The sequence below is a fragment of the Condylura cristata genome, unplaced genomic scaffold (assembly GCF_000260355.1).
Source record: "Condylura cristata isolate star-nosed mole 26May11 unplaced genomic scaffold, ConCri1.0 scaffold00003, whole genome shotgun sequence".
Lineage (NCBI taxonomy): Eukaryota > Metazoa > Chordata > Mammalia > Eulipotyphla > Talpidae > Condylura > Condylura cristata.
The window spans coordinates 8,562,379-8,580,798 of NW_004567104.1; the positions used below are offsets into that span (position 1 = coordinate 8,562,379).

General features: G+C 34.7%; 1 protein-coding gene across 1 annotated transcript in view; it reads left to right on the forward strand.

Annotated features, from left to right (window-relative positions):
- Window positions 1–18,085, forward strand: part of SKIL (SKI-like proto-oncogene) — a 20,985-nt gene extending 2,900 nt beyond the window's left edge. Inside the window, exons 2-6 of the mRNA XM_004674955.2 lie at window positions 10,214–10,311; window positions 11,787–12,019; window positions 14,940–15,181; window positions 16,355–16,579; window positions 17,509–18,085. Of these exons, the coding sequence (XP_004675012.1) occupies window positions 10,214–10,311; window positions 11,787–12,019; window positions 14,940–15,181; window positions 16,355–16,579; window positions 17,509–17,667 (957 nt within the window). The 3' untranslated portion in view covers window positions 17,668–18,085. The remainder of the gene's footprint in view (window positions 1–10,213; window positions 10,312–11,786; window positions 12,020–14,939; window positions 15,182–16,354; window positions 16,580–17,508) is intronic.
- The last annotated feature ends 335 nt before the right edge of the window (window positions 18,086–18,420 follow it).

Sequence of the window (18,420 nt, forward strand, 5' to 3'; positions counted from 1 at the left end):
TCTCCTGGGCAGGTGAGAATCGAACTCATGATGAAGCGGCTTGAGCTTCTCAGTACTGTGCTTTAACCCGCTGCTCCACCAGGGAGGGCCAGAACTACATATTTTTAAAATGTGAAATCTCTTGATGCTTATGGTATCTTACCCCAGGCTACTTTCTGGCTCTACCCTTAAAGGTAGCCTTGCTCTAATCGTAGAGCAAACTACTTTGTGATTTAGGGACAAGCTATATAATATTCCTGTTCTGTATTTGTGAGAAAAAGTATCTTAGTCCATGATAAAGTTTTTTTTTTTTTTTAAAAGTTGATCTGTTTACCTGACACTAAATGTGCTGAGTTTGGTTAATTTTGAAACCATCCTTCATCTGATGTAGTTCTTTATTGTCTCAGAATGCATTAGTTTGGGGGCTTCTCTGGGTGCAAGGGTTGAAGATGCAGCATTATGAAGCTGTCTGCAGTCACTGCAGCACCAGTTCCATCCCTGGCCAGGGAGGTGACCCATGTGTCACAGCAGACTGTTCCCCCTCATCGGTGTACTTCAGTCAGTCTGTTCTATTCCGTACTCTGTCCCTGGTGAATCTTTTCACTCCCTGCATCTCTCTCTGACCTACACACCAGCTCTTGTATGAACAAATAAATCTTAAAAAAAAAAAAAAAAAAAGGAATGCATTAATTTGCATTCATGTTTTGAGGAAAATGTGAGATTTTTTTCCCATTTTTTTGCAACATTTGCTACAGTGTTTCTTATGTATTTTGGTAACCCAATTTTATGTGAATTTTAAGTAACTTTGGGAATTTAAGAAAAATCTCAGTGTGAGGCCTTCAAAAACCAATAGTTTTTGGGTCCACATGTACTACATACTTGAGTTATTTTATTGTATATGTCATTTAACATTTAAAATTTACTCAAAACTTTGTGAGATGTAACTTTTTTGAAGGTCTGTGAACAAAGTTTTTTGTCTGAGAAATAAGTCTCAGAGGGATCACGTGTTCTTGATTGTATAACTGGTGGGAGGTAGAATCAGGAGTTGAATGCAGGTCTTCTGACTTGAAGTCTAGCAATTTTCACTACTTTCCCATAGTGGGAGAAACTGAATTTTGAGAGTTGTTAATTTTTCTCATCAACTTACTTTAGTATAGTAGTTCTTCAACTCAATTATTAACGTACAAAGGAGGCAGGGATACATCCTTGATTAGGGAACATTTTCCACTTTTTTCTGTGAGTCAGTGAGTTGATTGCCAACTCACCAGACCCAGAGGAAGCTTATTTTAAAATGTCATCAAGAGAGGTTTCTTTTTTTTTTTTTTAAATGAGTGAATATATTCAGTATTATTAATTGCTCATGTTTAGTGGGCATACTAATTAATTTATTATGTTTATATCATTTATGTAGTTGAAGTATTGTTTTTAGATTAAAAAATTCACAGGTGATTGTTTAAAATATAGCAACTGCAAATAATTTCTAAGAATGGAAATTATACTAGTATTGCTCACCAAACTATGTAGTTAATAGGTATCTTTAATTTGCATAGTTAGTAGCTATATTTATATGGCAGAAGTAGTGAAGAACTAATTCTATTTCATGTAAAACCTAAGGGTATATTTTGAACTTTTCCCCCCAAGAAATACACATAATTTTTAATTATTTGATCTCAGTTTGAGATTGCTGAATCTTATGTTTCTAACTATGGGAAAAGGTTGCTATGCAAATTGATGATTTGTAAATGAAATTTGAAGTGTGGTATTTGTTTAAGATTATTTTCAAGTACACAGAAAAACCGACTTGTAGCCAGTTGATAAGATAATTATAGGTAGGTGGTTATTGTTACAGTCTGAAACTGGCAATATGTAAGTTAAAGATGGAGTATGCCCTTATAGTGGTATATATTGTCTTAAAATTAAGATTTCTAACACTCAAACTGGTAGGTAAAATAGTCAGTTTTTACTCTGCTTAGTGAAAATAACCTGTATATACTATGATGCAGATAAATCACCTAAAGCTATTAATTAAAGAAATTTCTTCTTATAGTGTTTAAATATTTCATTTTTAGTTTTGCATTTTAATTTCAGGTCATCATTTCTGCAGAGGTCATTGGAGCACAAAAATTTTCTCCCTTCTTGTAAGCTATGATTCTTTTATTTAGGAAGTATGTTTTCAGTACATATGTAAATGAGGCCCAGGATATATACTATAGAATGTGTGACTACAAAAGGATCATGGAACAAAATGTGTTCTAGTTATAATTGTGGTGGATGTGATGTTAATTTGTTGCACATACATAGTTTGTGTTTTATAACCAGCCTAAATTGTGATCAAGTAGAAATAGAATAAAATGAAGTATTTCTGCTCATATGAGAGACTACTAAGAATATATTCGTCTAAATTTCTAAATAATCATAGGTTTAGAGAATGTCTTTTTTTTCTATTGTCCCAAACCTCTCTTTGTGCGGGGAATGCCAGAGGCACTCTGTAATTTCTTTTTTAACAGAATAATACACTTTTGAAAAAATAGAATATTTTTAGTTTTTTGAAAAATGATGTTTAATTGTTAAAACACAGCCTTTGCAGATAGCAGGTGAATAAAATGACTGATCAAATGAGAGGATGAATTTTGGAAGCTTCTAGAAATATCAGATGACATTTCAAACTACTGAAACATTAATGTGTATTTGGGGATTTCTCCTTTTCCCCAGATAGCATCTTGACTCAGAGTTATATAAAGCAATTTCTGACACAAGGTAACTTAGTGTTGGTTCAAATGTATATCTCTTAGTTATTTGTACACAATGATTATACTAATTGGATTTTGATTTTGATTATTGGATTTTGATTATTAAAATGAAGTATTCAAGAAGTAGGAGATGGTTTGTTACAAGAATTAAAAAGATATCTAAATGACTTTGGGAATAGTGCCCCCTTATGGTTTAGGAAATAGTCTACATTTCACAACAACTCTTAAAAACTGGTTAAACATTTTAAAATATTAACATTTCAGAAAGGCTTGTGAGAATATACTTAGAAATGTGTCGTCTTGGTCTGTGAAAAGATAAAAAGAAACTTTAATGAAGGAAAGAAAAAGAGTAGGCCTGAGCCAGTGTGTAGACAGTCAATACTACTTTTGTAACCATGTATACATTATAATTTATGCCACTAGGAGAACAAGGAAGTAATGAAGAATTGGGTTAGCTTCAATCCCTTTAGAATTCTGAGAGTGGAACGTGATTGTGGAGCCTGAATTCAACTTACTCAAGAGGTAGAACTAACTGGGAGTAGCTTTAGTAATGGCTTAAACTTGTATCTTGTTCATATGTAGAATTTTGGCCTAATGTGGTTGAGATAACGTAAAATTATTTAAGTAGTTTATTAGGCTTCAAAAAGCAAAAGTAGACATTTTAAGGCGTGATTTGCTATGTCTAGTAATATAGCACTATGCTAGGCAGGAAGAGGAATAACTAAGAAAAATATAATATTAGTTTAAAAAACATTTGACATTGTGATTTCTAGATTTAGAAATAAGTTACAGAAATGTGTATGTAAAGACCAGGTAAAGGATACCTAGGTCAGGCTTTGATCTTGTAGTTTCTGAATCTAAAATGTGGTACTTATTAAACTAGATGAAAAGACTTAATAGCCCTGTAAAGTTAGTTATCACTTTTTATTTTTTTAAAAAAGATTTATTTTATTTATATATGCATGCAAGAACTGGGTGTAGGCCAGAGGTGTGGGATGAGAGTGGATGTGTGAAGACTCACCAGAGAGAGTGGGAGCAGAACAGGCAGACTGACTGAAATACAATGCTGAGACAGGAGAGGTCTGCTGCACCATGTGGGTCACCCCCTGGCCGGGGACAGAACTCATGCTGTAGTGGCTACGATAGCTTCACAGTACTATGCTTTAACCTGTTGTGTTACCAGGGAGGGCCCTGTATATAGAATTCTTGCAATAAATCTTAAAGTGTAAAGAAGGGAACATATTTCCTCATGGGATGATAAAAGGAGTTTCTTATTATATATGTAATGCTTTGTCACTCTGTGCAGAAACATCTGTGCATCTGTGGACTGCACAAGTGTTAATATAGGATTAGTTGTTAAACTAATACTTCTGAATGAATTTTAAAGACAGTTCACTTTAGTGCTTTTTTTTTTTTTTGTTTTAAATTACAACTAGTTACCCATATAGCCTTTCCCATTGGGAGTTCCATGAGAAAAGAATTATAGAAAATGATCTGAGTAATGGTTTCCTCACTTCTCCCAAGGATGCTGTATATGGTACCATCTTAAGTGCTTTGGATAGAAGTTAATTCACTGCATACAATGAGTGTCTCAGGGCATTTGGGCTTAATTCTCCAGAGAACCCCAGTGGAGAAGGGCCAGTAGGATCTTGAAATCAATTTAGTAGGTCACCAGCATTAAAAAAAAACCAACATAAAATGGAATAAAATAGAGGGTGTAGTATATTATACATAGGAAAATTAATCTACATTTTGATAATTTTAATTGAAGGACAAAATGATAATAAATCATAATTTTTAAAAGCCATGTGTGTCAAAATGGAATGGACAGGTAAAATCTTAGACTTATACAGATTAAAGCATTGTATTGAAAATACGCATTCACCATGGAGATTTCTAAGTTACTGCATTAGTAAATGGGTTTTACATCACAGAATCCCAGTTTAAAGTTTTTCAATTTTGAGTAGTCCTAGGATTTAATAGTATTTTTAATCAGTTCCTTTTCATTCAAGATATAAAAGGGAGTTTTTATATTACTTTGCTTCCATGAAGGACTTAAGATAATTGGCATATTTTTTATAAGAATATGAGCCTTTGTCTTTCTTATAAGCATTTTAAACCATTTTAGACCTAACATTGGTTCTTTGAAGTGGTCAGTAGGCATTGCTGTAACTCCTGAAGATCAATCTTTGTTGGTGGAAGTATTTAGATCATACAGTTAGTTTTGTATTAGGTTAATTAATTCTAGTAATTACAATGAAGTGAGGCACAAGACTAAGCTTTAAAATCTCTTAAGTAGTTATTTGCTACTTTGTAACACTTAGTCCTGTTTCACTTGTTGAAACACTCATTCACAACATGTTGGGAGCATTGAGGAAACCTAATCCTCTACTGAGGGATTCAGTTTCTTGCAGTGAGAGTTGTTGGCAGCTGTTTGGTAAGGTGTCTTGTATTCTGAAATCATTTACTGACTACTTAAATGTCTTACTGTTATATACAGGAAAAAAGCTTATATACCTAAGAAGTTGTGGCAGAACTATATAATCAATCATGTACTTAGGTTGCTAATGATTTATTTTGATCTTATACAAATCAGTGTGTATTTCTTTTGTAAGCTCATGCTTAGGATAGACTGTTAATATCTGCCAGCCTCACCAGTCCTTATGTGCTTCTTGTCTTATGAATGCCAAAATGTGGAAATTGATTTTTATCTTCTATAGTACTTTCAAAATTGTTTTTAAAAATGATTTTCCCACATTATTAAAAAAAAAGATTTAATTCCTGACTTGGGCAGATTTGGAAATTCCACTTATATTTTGAGACATTGTTTTGATTCCAGTTCATTGTTTCTCACAAGGATTTAAAGATCATAATATAATCTGATATTGTAATTAAAAACCAGAGTTCCCTCCCCCCCTCCCCCATCCCCAGCAAAGTGTTACTGAAGGTAAGTCTAGGAATTTTTTTTTAAAGATTTATTTATTTGTGCATATAGAACTGGGGTACAGGCCAGAGGCTCAGGGGCGGCGAGAAGGCTTCACCAGAGACAGAGTGGGGAGCAGAACAGGCAGATCTACGAAGTACACTGCTGAGGGGAGCAGTGGGCGAGTCAGGAGACGTCTGCTGCGCTATGTGGTCACCTTTGGGGCAGGCGGGAATCGAACTCATGCAGAAGTGGCTTTAGCTTCTTAGTGCTGTGCTTTAACCCGCTGCGCCACCAGGGAGGGCCAAGTCTAGGAATTTTAAAGTGTTTTGCCTTTTTTGGGTACAAATTGGAATATTTGTACATGACTAGTGCCGAGTGGATTGAATTGCTTTTGTATCTAGAAAGTGACAACAAAAATGCTTATTGTTTTTTTTGCTAAATAAAATCAACCTCTAAATTGTCACTATGAGACTAGTAAGCATTGTATTACCAAAACATAATGCTGCTTTTATTTGGAAATCTGATTATAAAAGTGTCTTGTATGTATAACATAGTAATTTAGAAAAATTTAGAAAAATTTTCATAAAACATTTCCTATTTTAAATAATAATAATTTAAAATAAATTATGCTTTATGTTTTGGGATTGCTAAAATTTTGCATCCATAGGTGGTATTTGTTGCCTTATTGACTTAGAATTTAGAATGAAATAGATTATCCGAGATTTTTTTTCTTAGGTGATTCAGATGAAGATATCGTCTCTTCATTTTGTGGTTGATGATGGTGGGGTAGTTAGGTGATAAGAGTATTTAAAAATGTTAAAGCATTTAACTTAAACTACTGAGTGATCTGTTTCTCTCCTTTGTTATTGTAGCTTATTCTATTTTGTTTAAATACACAAAGAGAATAAATTAGCCCCACATTGCAGTGTATGATAAGAGGAAATAGGTACTATATCCTAGTATCTAATTTTTATTCATGATCAGTACTTTGGTGCCTTTTAATTATACTGTTCTTTTTTTGAAGACCTGATTTGTATGTTGACACAAATGCAGATTTGAGAAAATCTGGCATGCCTGTGAATGTTCTGTTGTATAATATGTGCTTTTCTTAACTGTTTTTAACAGACAGTTGAGATAATTTGCTATAAATATGTTTATGGCTTACCACAGCATATTAGGTAAAATTAATTCTCAACTTTTATCATGTTAGTGTTGTGCATTTATTCCATCATTTATGTTGTTTGTAGATCTATTCTCAAAAAATACATCCCTGGGACTTTTCTTTGGTACATCATAGAATATAAGGCTATTGAGTATGAAAGAGGCTGAGTTTTTGTGGTAGCAGAGTAACTTTGTGAAAAAGCACACTGAGAATTAATAAGCTAAGCTGGCATTTCAACATTCATCAAAATATTTATTGATTCTAGCACAAGCAGGCTTGGTGCTAGGTACTGAAAATACAAATGTAAGACAGTCCTGGACCTCCAGCTGCTGTTGGAGCAGAAGCTGATTGCCATTTGTTAGGATTTTGCATAGGGAAAATTCCAGACATTGACTAGGGTTTTGCCCTAGGTGATCTTTAAAGGAAGTGTCTGTCACTGGATTGGTGTGAAGATAGGAAATAAAAATAAAGGACAGTAACTTAAGGATGGATTTTTTAAAAAATATGAGTATTCAGTAGTTGTTTAAGGAGGTATCTAAAGGTTAGGAGACTTCAAAGAAATAAAGAAACACTAAGTTTGGACTATGAAGAAAGCAAAGTTTTGAAATGAACTTAATGATCGAAATTGAATGAGGTTTTAAGTCAAGGTCTTTGTCTAATAAGTTTAGAATTTGTTATTCTGAAAATTTGAGATTCCAAATACCCATAATAGGAAAAAATATAAATATGCAAATTGATTTTGGTAATTTTAATATAAAAATGAGAAAACCATTGATTTATTGGGCAATATATCCAGCATGGCTTCAGATATAAAACCAAAGTATTTTCCTTATTTTCTAAATAGTGTTTTTAACAAATGACTTTTAGAGAAGAAATTCTCATTTCTAGTTGATTTTATATGTCATTGGTTTGGTAGCATGAGCTTACTTATTTTATTACACAGTGTTTAAGTTTAAAGGGAATTTTGTAAGTCAATTTTCTAGATCATGAAGCACACTTCTAAGCATTCTTATTTTTCAGAGTTTTATCTTTCTCATGGATTCTAAAATGTCTTAAGTAGTTTCCAATCTTCCTAAATATGGTATATTGTTTATGTTATAAATAGAGAAAATAATTTTACTGTGTTATGTTGACTTAAGACTTCTTAAACATTCATTACTATATTGTGAGAAGGGTAGGTAGAGGACAATTGAGAAATATTAAATTACTTGCTCTGGCTTATGCTGAAGCCTCAGATTGTTTTGCATTTTGAGTCAGTTTTTGTGTTAGCATTTTGTAGTTCTTTTCTTTCCTTAGGCTGTCAGACTTCATCTAGTATGTAATCATTTAGTATTTCTGTTGCTGGCAGTCAGTTCCCTTTCTGATTTGCTGGTAGAACTAAACTGTAGACTGAGAAAGTATGTAAACAAGTGATTGGCTTATTTTATAAATAAGCAGTGGAATTTATCTGAGAGTCTGAACTTCAGATTATTTGGTCAGGATTGTGTGGTTTAAAAACAGTTCTCTATATAGAATTTAGGGGGCTTCACTGAATATTCAACTCTTAAATCCGTTTAAAATAATATTCTCTTCCCTGTAATCCTGTGGTAGGGTTAGTCTTTTCAAATTCCTTACCCATTACTTTTTATTTTTAAAAAAGATTTATTTATACATATAAGAACGAGGTATAGGCCAGAGGTATATGGGGTTAGAGGATTCACCAGAGACAGAGTGGGGAGCAGAACAGGCAGATGTACTGAAATACATGTTGGGCAAGACAGGAGAGGTCTGCCACGCCATGTGGATTACCTCCCTGACTGGGGATCTAACTCATGTTCCTTAAATAATCTCCTGATTGACCAAGTATAGTGTGCTTCATGATGTTTCACCAGTTTTGTTGGGGTGCACTGGGTTACTTGTCAGACCTCCCAAGTTTCTGTACCCTCAATGACTTCCATTTTTATCAGGATCTCCTTAGTAAAACCATTGGCACTTTGTGAATCTTTTGCTTTCATCACAACTTCTTAGCATTGGGAGATCTGTTTTCATTCCATTTCACTTAGTTTTTCCATTCTGAATTACGATACTGGGACATTAGGAAAATGAATATTCCTAACTTCTTGGTATTTTATTTAGTGGCTGTTCCCAGATAGCGCTGTGAGGTTGTCATTCCCCAGACTCCTTACCTAGTTGCAGAAGGGAGAGAGCTTCTCAGAAGAATGTCTGACTCTTCTTCTTTTTGTCTTATTCTTTATATCATCCCCAGTTCATTTTATTGCCTTTGATTGGGTTTAATTGTTTACCTTTTTTGTTTACCTGAATCATGCCTCCTATCAGCTCTTTGTCCCCTCCACCAGTGGATCTTACCTCTCATGTTAAGGTACTCTTTTCTTAAAAATACAGTGGAGTATCTGAAGTGAGAAATATGTAGAAAGAGAGACAAAATGTAAGACAATCAAATTAAGGAGGAATTTGGAAATCACAAGTTATTTTTTTCTTTTTCAGTTTCAGAACTTCAGTTGTCTAATCTGAAATATCAATAAAGATGATTATTTAATGAGATATTTAAGTTATAAATATTTAAGGACATGTCAGAAATAGCAAATAGTTATACTTATTTGTATAAAGTTGTTTTTTAAAAAAGATTTTATGTATTTTTGTGTAGAAGACTGGGGTATAGGCCAAAGGTGTGAGAGATGAGAGGATTTACCAGAGATAAGAGTGGAGAGCAGAGCAGGCAGATTTACTGAGTACACTGCTGAGAGCAGCAGACTAGATAGGAGAGGTCTGCTGTGCCATGTGTGGGTCAGCTCCCTTGCCAGGGATTAAACCCAGGCTGTGCTGAGACTTAAATCCTAGGCCACAAGGGATGCCCCTGTATAAAATTATGTGAGATGTTCATTAAGTAGCTAATTACTTTCTTTTCCTATGTCAGTAGGTATAGTTCATCCTTCAGTGCTAAAAATAGGGTTTCATATTTATGAGGAAATAAAACATACTGATAAGTGTTAAAAACAAAGCATTTATTACTATATAATGTCACTTAACATGCTAACAAATATTGTAGGGATGAGGGTAGATTCTAGATGATTATATTAGCAAGAAGCAGCAGAACTTCCCAGTGCTATATATTTGCAGAGTACTATTTTTTAAAATAGATTCTGTAAGCATGAAATTTGATGAAATTATTTCTGGTTATCCATGTTAACATGTGTACTGAGACTTCTTGTGATGGTGTAGTAGCTTCTGAGTTTTCAGTGAGGAGATATAGCATTTATTTAAGGGAGATTGCCCATTAGAAGATAGGTAATGTAACTTAAGTTTTCAGGGACCTCTAGTGGTACCTTGTTGCCATTTCACATTGAAACAAACCATTATCTCTCCCTTCAATAAACTCCTTTCTCCATTTTTCTGTAGGTTGATACACCATCAGGAATGGATTTACAGTCATGGTATCCTGTTATAAAGCAGGAAGGTGACCATATTTCACAGACACATTCATTTTTGCATCCCAGGTAAGTTGAATATTTGCTCATTCATTTGTTGGTTTATTCAACAGATATGTGGCAAGCACTGTTCTTGACCATGGGAGTCTGTACTTACTTTTAGGCTTCTTAATTATAAATTGTCTTTGAAAATTCAAAATTAGCTAGGTGAAAAGTAATATTATCATCTGTTTCTTTTTTGTACTATACGAAAATTGTAGAACTTAATCACTGATTAGGAAATGAATCAAACAATCTGAAATCATAAATAGTGTTGAATATTTGAGAAAACTTTTCATAGTGTTTCTGTATTTTTTTCTAGAAATAGGTCATCTCCTCTTTGCCCCAAAGTAAAACAATGAAAGCTTTCCTTTAATTTCCTTTCTTTTTTCAAAAGTTAAGACAACTCTTCAAGAGTTTGACTGCAACTTTGATGTCTTAAAAAGAAAATTTTTGAAATTTAGACATTTTCTTAATAACCACATCCCTCAAAATAAAGTTTTCGTATATTCAATAAAAATGTACCTTAGATTATGAGCCATATATTGAGTCCTAGATTTTTATTTGATGCTATAAATATATATATCTCCCTAGCATGATGATGAAGAATCTTTAGTCTTTTTACACTTGTACAGTTCCTTCTATTCCTATTATATTTGAAGTAAGTCTTTGGGCAATAATAAACCTGTCAGTTTTCTTAGCAGAATATTGAATTTTTATTCTTAGAATTCATGTGAGTGGTAAATAATATCCCTGAGAAAGAAAATAAGAGGTTAGACTTTAGTGGAGGAAATTTTATATCAGTTAAATGGTTTTAAGCTAAGGACTATGCAGATTATAGTTAGTAATGTGGAACTTCAGTATCCAGAGCAATTTTATATGAGATTTGAGCATGGTTGGTGTTATTCCTTGAATCTTAGTTTTAAACAATTTATTATGTCTTTTATCACATAAGTAGGAGATACTCAAGCATTTTAGGATGATTGCTTGGTGGGGTTTGATATGAGGATTACCCTAAAGCTGGGCACATTTGGAGTATCTATTCTCTATTTGATTTATATGAAGAGCCCTGGGAGCTCCTCACTGGGCCTGTAGTGAAATCAGACCATGGCCATGCAGTGTGGGGCCAAATCAGCCTCACCATAACTAAGAGTAAGGATTTTTTGTCTTTCGAGAGGTTGTGGACAAAGAAACTGTTCTCCAAAGTAGCATTTAGTCTCTACTCAGAGTTGTTAAAGCAGCTTTCATGCTTTTAATTGTTGGTGGTTTTGAAGAAAGAAGAGAGTGATTTTTTTAACCCTAAGTGCTTTTTAGTGCTTAGAAATTACTTTTGGTAAAATAATAAAAATCCCTCATACTTTTGCTCTTACTGCCAGAAGTACTGTCTTTTTCAAAGATTCCTTTCCTATGGCTGTTATTTTTCTGAATTGTTTTGTTGGTTTTGCTAAAAATATTTCTTTTTCCCTAATTTTATGATGTGCCTTATTTTGCCTCTTTGTTTTTAGCTACTACTTATACATGTGTGATAAGGTGGTTGCTCCGAATGTATCACTCACTTCTGCTGTCTCCCAATCTAAAGAGGGCACAAAGACAGAGGCAAATAGATCTGTACCACGGCAGTCGGAGAAACCTCATGGTAGTGGAAGGCATCAGAAAACGGTGTCTTACCCAGATGTCTCTCTTGAGGAACAAGAGAAATTGGATTTAAAAACGAGTAGAGAATTAAGTAGTCGTTTAGGTAAGTATTCACAAATTATCTTTTTAACATTAAGTATCTAATAAACTCAGTATTTTCAGAGGCTTTATATTTAAGAGAAATTTCTAGATAATTGATGATTTTACTTTAAAAGTGCCATTTAAAAGTGCATTTTCAAAAATGAATGATTACTTTGAACCTCAATTGCTATACTTTTCTAGACTAGTGAATGCATGGAGACTGACAAGATTGGTATATAGACTTCATAGCCACACATTGCGAAGATTTTTGCTTGATTTCCTGCTCCCCAACTCTTTGCTGTCAGATTTCTTTAGTAGGTCTTTATTTTTTTTTTCTAATTTGCTGTGAACTGAGAAACTATTTAGGTAATAATGCTAGCAGTAAATGTGAGAGTAGTTAAGCATAGACATTAGGGAAACATAGTTATGAAATAAGCAAGAACTGAAAATTCCTATCAGTAGAAGAGAGGCAGATGGTAGAAATGCAGAATGCTCACTGGACATCTAAAAAAATAGGCTGCCTAGTTACCATGCCTTTTAAAATACTGTGGACCAGCAAGAAGATTCTGCCCGAGTGCTATCTATATTACCCTCCTGTAGCAACAAAGCTTTGCATGTAGCTTAGACCTTATGACAGCTGCCTCAGAACAGATAGCGTTCTCTAGTCATGTAACTTTTTATATGTAACTAGACTTTTGGAGATTTTCTGTACTTTAATTTTGAGATTTTTCTACTTTGGAGAAATGTTTATTTCAGATCCTTTGCTTTTTAAAAGGTGGGTTGAAATAAGAATTCTTTACATATTCTGAATGTGAGACTGTTACAGGATACATGATTTACCATTTTGTCAGTTTCATTTTCTTGTTAATGTCCATTGGAGTATAAAAAGTTGATTTACTTTTTTTTTTTTTTTTTAAGTTTAAAGGGACTTTATTTTAGCCAATCATCACTGTGGTAAATATAGCAATGTTAGCCTTAAATTTTATGAATTTATGTACCTATCTTTTTTTTTTTTTCAAAGAAAAATTTTATTTTGCACTCTCTCTATATATATATTATAACAGTTTATTTTTACATCATTTTGTACTTTTTTTTCCCATCTCAATTGTAATCCCCGTGGGTTTCCCATCACCCGTGTGCCATCACCACAATCCCGTGCACTCCCCCCCCCCCCCCCCCCCCCCCCCCCCCCCCCCCCCCCCCCCCCCCCCCCCCCCGGTTTTTTGATCCCATTCTCCACTCCACCCCCGCAAAATGTCTCTGGTATATGGTTGTTCATTATTTTTGTTATTTTCTCGCCTGGTCCATTGTACTCCTGCTATGAGTGAAACCATCTGGTATTTTTCTTTCTCTTTCTGGCTTATCTCACTAAGCATGATCTTTTCCAGCTCCACCCAAGTTACTAAAAAGTCGATTTACTTTTATTTATTTATGCAAAAAAGAACTGAGGTATAGGCCAGAGATGCAGGGCATGAGAGGATTCATAAAGTGGAGGAGCAGAACAGGCAGATGTACTGAAATACACTACTCAGGGGAGCAGTGGGTGAGACAGAGGTCTGCTGTGCCATGCGGATTATCAACCTGGCTAGGATTGAATTCTTGCTGCAGTGGCTGGAGATAGCTTGATAGTACTGAGACTTTAACCCCTGCAGCACCAGGGAGGCCCCATAGCATAAAAGTCTTAAGTTTAATGAAGTTCAATTTTTAGACTTCTTGTCTTGCGTTAGGTGTCATGCTTAAGAAACCATTACCCAAGTCAAGACCACAAAGATTTACATTTAAGTGTTTGAGCTCTTATATTTGGTCTATGATTCATTTTGAGTTAAATGAGATTCAGTCTTATTTTTTGTATGTGGATACAGTTGTCCCAACATGATTTGTTGAAAAGACTATTTTCTTCTGATAGAAATGTTTGGCAACTTTGTTGAAAGCTACTTATCCATAAAGTATGTTGTTGTCTCCCCCCCCCCCCATTTAGCTCTTATGCATGGTCTTGACACATAGCTTTGTAATTAGTTTGAAATTGGGGATTTTGCATATTAATTTTTTTAAAAGATTGTTTAGACTATTTTTGCTCCCTTGCATTTCTATATGAATTTTAGAATCAGTTTGTCAATTTCTGCTGCAAAGTTAACATTGAAAAAGTAGATTCATCTGGGGATTAATGCCACTTACTTTTGTCTATATGGGTTGCCATAACAAAAATACCATCGGCTGAGTGGCTTTTATCATATACTTCATATATTTCTCATAGGTCTGGAGGCTAGGGAATCTAGATTTGTCTGGTAAGGGCCTGTTCACAGGTGGCCATCTCTCACTGTAAGTCTTCATGTGCTAGAAAAGGTGAGGGCCTCTCTTGGATCTCTTTTATAGGAACCTACATTTCATCATGGGCACTCATGACATAAAAGTATCCCCCAAAGGCTGTGCCTCCTATTTCCATTACATGGGGGTTGGGCTTTCAGTATAAGAATGTGTGGTGTTCACTAACATTCTGTTTAGTTATCATCTTAACAATACTAAGTTTTCCAGTTTATAAACATTGGGATGCCATTCCACTTATTTATCTTAATTTTTTTCAGTGATGTTTTGTAGTTTTCATTGTGAAAGCATTATAGTTTTCATTGTACTCCTATTGTTAAATTTATTCATAAGTATTTAATTTGTAAATAAATGCCATTGATTTAATTTATAGCTTGTTTTCTAGTATCTTAAAAAATTTATAAATTAATACATACAAGACTGCTGAGGGAAGCAGTAGGTGAGATAGAAGTCTGTTGTACCATGTGGGTCAGCTCACTGGCTGTGGATCGAACTCGTGCTGCAGTGGCTGTAGATAGCTTCATAGTGAGTGCTGAGACTTAGCCCCTTGCACCACCAGGAAGGCACTGTTCTAGTGATTTTTTTTTTTTATAATTTGTTACTTCATTTTTGCCTCATAGAGCCATCGATCTCAAGTAATTCTACAGGTAAAAAGAAACCTGAATCTGTCACTTGCAACTTAGTCAGAGACACAAGCAAGATGGGAATTGGCTGTGATGCTGCAACTTCATCTCCACTTTTTGTCAAAGATGTCATTTGTGAAGATGATAAGGGAAAAATCATGGAAGAAGTAATGAGAACTTACGTAAAACAACAGGAAAAACTAAATTCTATTTTACAAAAGAAACAACAACTTCAAATGGTAAATTTTTATCTAATAGTTTATTATGAAAAGACACTTTTGCATATTCTCTTTTTCTTTTTAAGATTTATTTTTATATATGCATACAAGGACTGAGGTATAGGCCAGAGGTGCTGGGGTAGCAGCACCTTGATATTTGTGTGTGTCTCACCAAACTCAATTTCAGAGTTCTAGTGCCATCCCTACACTCAGATTGATTCCTTGCTCTCCTTTCATGCCACATCTTTTCCCCCTCCCCTTCTGCTACCTGCCTTGTTTTTCAGCATCTAAAGAGTTATTTTTGTTGTGATTTGTTAGCTGTTTTGCTTTATGTATATGCCACACAAGAACAAATTATTCAATAATTGTGTTTTAGTTTTCACTTAGCACAACCACTTCAAGTTCTGTTCATGTTGCAAAAACAGTATTTCAGCTTTTTTTTTTTTTTTTTAGATTTATTTATTTTTGCATACAGAACTGGGGTACAGGCCAGAGGCTCAGGGGCGGTGAGAGGCTTCACCATAGACAGAGCGGGGAACAGAACAGGCGGATCGACGAAGTACACTGCTGAGGGGGGCAGCGGGCGGGTCAGGGGAGGTCTGCCACACCATGTGGTCACCTCCGGGGCAGGCGGGAATCGAACTCATGCGCAAGTGGCTTTAGATTCTCAGTGCTGTGCTTTAACCCGCTGCGCCACCAGGGAGGGCCCCAATATTTCAGCTTTTAACTAGCTGAGTAGATTGCCCTAACTTTTTTATCCAGTTGTCTGTTTATGGGCATTTAGATTGTTTCTATGTATTGGCATTTGTGAATAATGATACAAACATAGGAGTGCGTATATGTTTTTGAATCAGTGATTTCCTGTTTGGATAAAAACCTAGAAGTGGTATTGCTGCGTCATATACTTTTTCTGTTAAATATTTTGAAAGAATCTCCATACTGTTTCCAGAGAGGCTGTACCACTTTGTATTCCATCAACAAAAAGTGAGAGTTTCTCTTTCTTTGCATCCTCACCAGCATATATTATTTCTCGGCTTTTTGATACTGGCCATTTTACTGGTGTGAGATGATAGTCATTGTGGTTTTGATGTGCAATTCCCTAATAAGTGAGGTTGAGCATTTTCTGAATTGACATTTTTAATATGATGGGGGAAAGGTAAAAATTATTTTGTGTTTTTTTTTTTTTTTTTACAGGAAGTTGAAATGTTAAGTGGCTCAAAAGCAATGAAGGAACTCACTGAGGAACAGCAAAATCTACAGAAAGAACTTGAATCTTTGCAGAATGAACACACTCAAAGAATGGAAGAATTTTATGTTGAACAGAAAGACCTAGAGAAAAAGTTAGAGCAGGTAATGAAGCAAAAATGTACCTGTGACTCAAATTTAGAAAAAGACAAAGAGGCCGAATATGCAGCACAGGTAAGAATTACTCAGTTTGTCTAATGTTGCCCATTCATCGTGGAAACTAAAGCTGTTGTTTCTCTAATAGAGAAATTACTTTTTACTAAACTTATTTTACTAGGCTAGACTTCAAAACAGGTATTTTTTTTTAATGCACCTTTATGCTATATCATATTTGATCACTTTATTACCTTTTTTTTTTTTTTAAGATTTATTTATTTGTACATACAGAACTGGGATACAGGCCAGAGGCTCAGGGGCGGTGAGAGGCCCCACCAGAGACAGAGTGGGGAGCAGAACAGGCAGATGGACGAAGTACACTGCTGAGGGGAGCAGCGGGCGGGTCAGGAGAAGTCTGCCACGCCATGTGTTCACCTCCGGGGCAGGCGGGAATCAAGCTCATGTGGAGGTGGCTTTAGCTTCTCAGTGCAGTGCTTTAACCCGCTGAGCCACCAGGGAGGATCCGATCACTTTATTGCTTTTAACTTTTACTGGGTTTCTGTGCTTGAGTTGCCTAAATTGTTAATTGGTAGCTGTCCAAACATCTAATGTTAGATTATCTTAATGTAGTACATGAATTTTCAAATTAACAAACATGAACTATTGCCCACTGCGTTCAGAGCACTGGAGCAAAAAATGATTAGCCATACTTATCCTCAGAAAGATGAATGAACAGGTAATGTGGGGAGGCTGTGACTAGGTATATTAAAGTGTGGGGTTTAATGAAAGTGCTTTCTTTTGGTGTTCATTTCCTTGATTCTCGTTTTCCCCTCAGTTTAATGTTATGCCAGATGTCTGCTTAATAATGACATTTGATATTCAAGAGATTATAGTATGTGTGAAATAGTTCATTTGTGAAAAGGAATTTGAAAAATCTTTGCCATGAGGTGAGGATTAAATGAAACACTTAAACTGAATGAAACCTGATGGAATATTTTAAATCGCAGTTGGCTGAATTGAGACAGAGGTTGGACCATGCTGAGGCTGACAGACAAGAACTCCAAGATGAACTCAGACAGGAACGGGAGGCAAGACAGAAGTTAGAAATGATGATAAAAGAGCTAAAGCTGCAAATTTTGAAATCCTCAAAGGCTGCTAAAGAATAGAAAACTTTCAAGAGATTCATATATGTATTCTTAACATGGTTTTATTTGTTTTTTTGTTGTTTGTTTTAATTTTTCTTGGTAACTGAATACTGAACACTTTATCTGCATGAAAATAACTAGGCATTCTTTCCACTTGTAGATCAGAGAAAATGTGGAGAAATTATATATTAGTACATAAATTTTCACATTTTCCAAATGAATGAAATGTATGTTTGTTTGTACCTTTTTTCCCAACCAGCTTAGTAACAATAATTGTATGGTTCCAAATAATAGATAATCTGCCTATATTTCTAATGCAAATTCAACAGTTGTATACTTTTTAAAAGCTGCATTATGTGATGGAAAGAGTTGTGGTCAATTTATTCACATTTGAAATATTTTCGGTACAGTGGTGGGTATTTCAAATATATAAAGCCACTCAAGGAGTTAAATCTCCTTTTTTTTTTTCATGAACAGTCTTTAAATTGATAGCATAGTCATTATTATATACAAAACTTGCTTTTATTTTGTTCAGCTTATAGATTGAATTTTCACAAGTTTTTTTTTTTAAATGTCTCCTAGGAGACATTTTGTCAAGAGTCATTTCAGTGATGAAATTATAGCACATCTATAGGCAAAATGGAGAAAGATGACATGCTTTATTATACACTGCTGCTAACACACGAAGTAGAGTTTTTCAGTTTTAATGTGGTTATATTTAGAATTTTTTTTAATGCAGCAACTTCAGAGGAGGGAATGAAATGTAGTGATTTT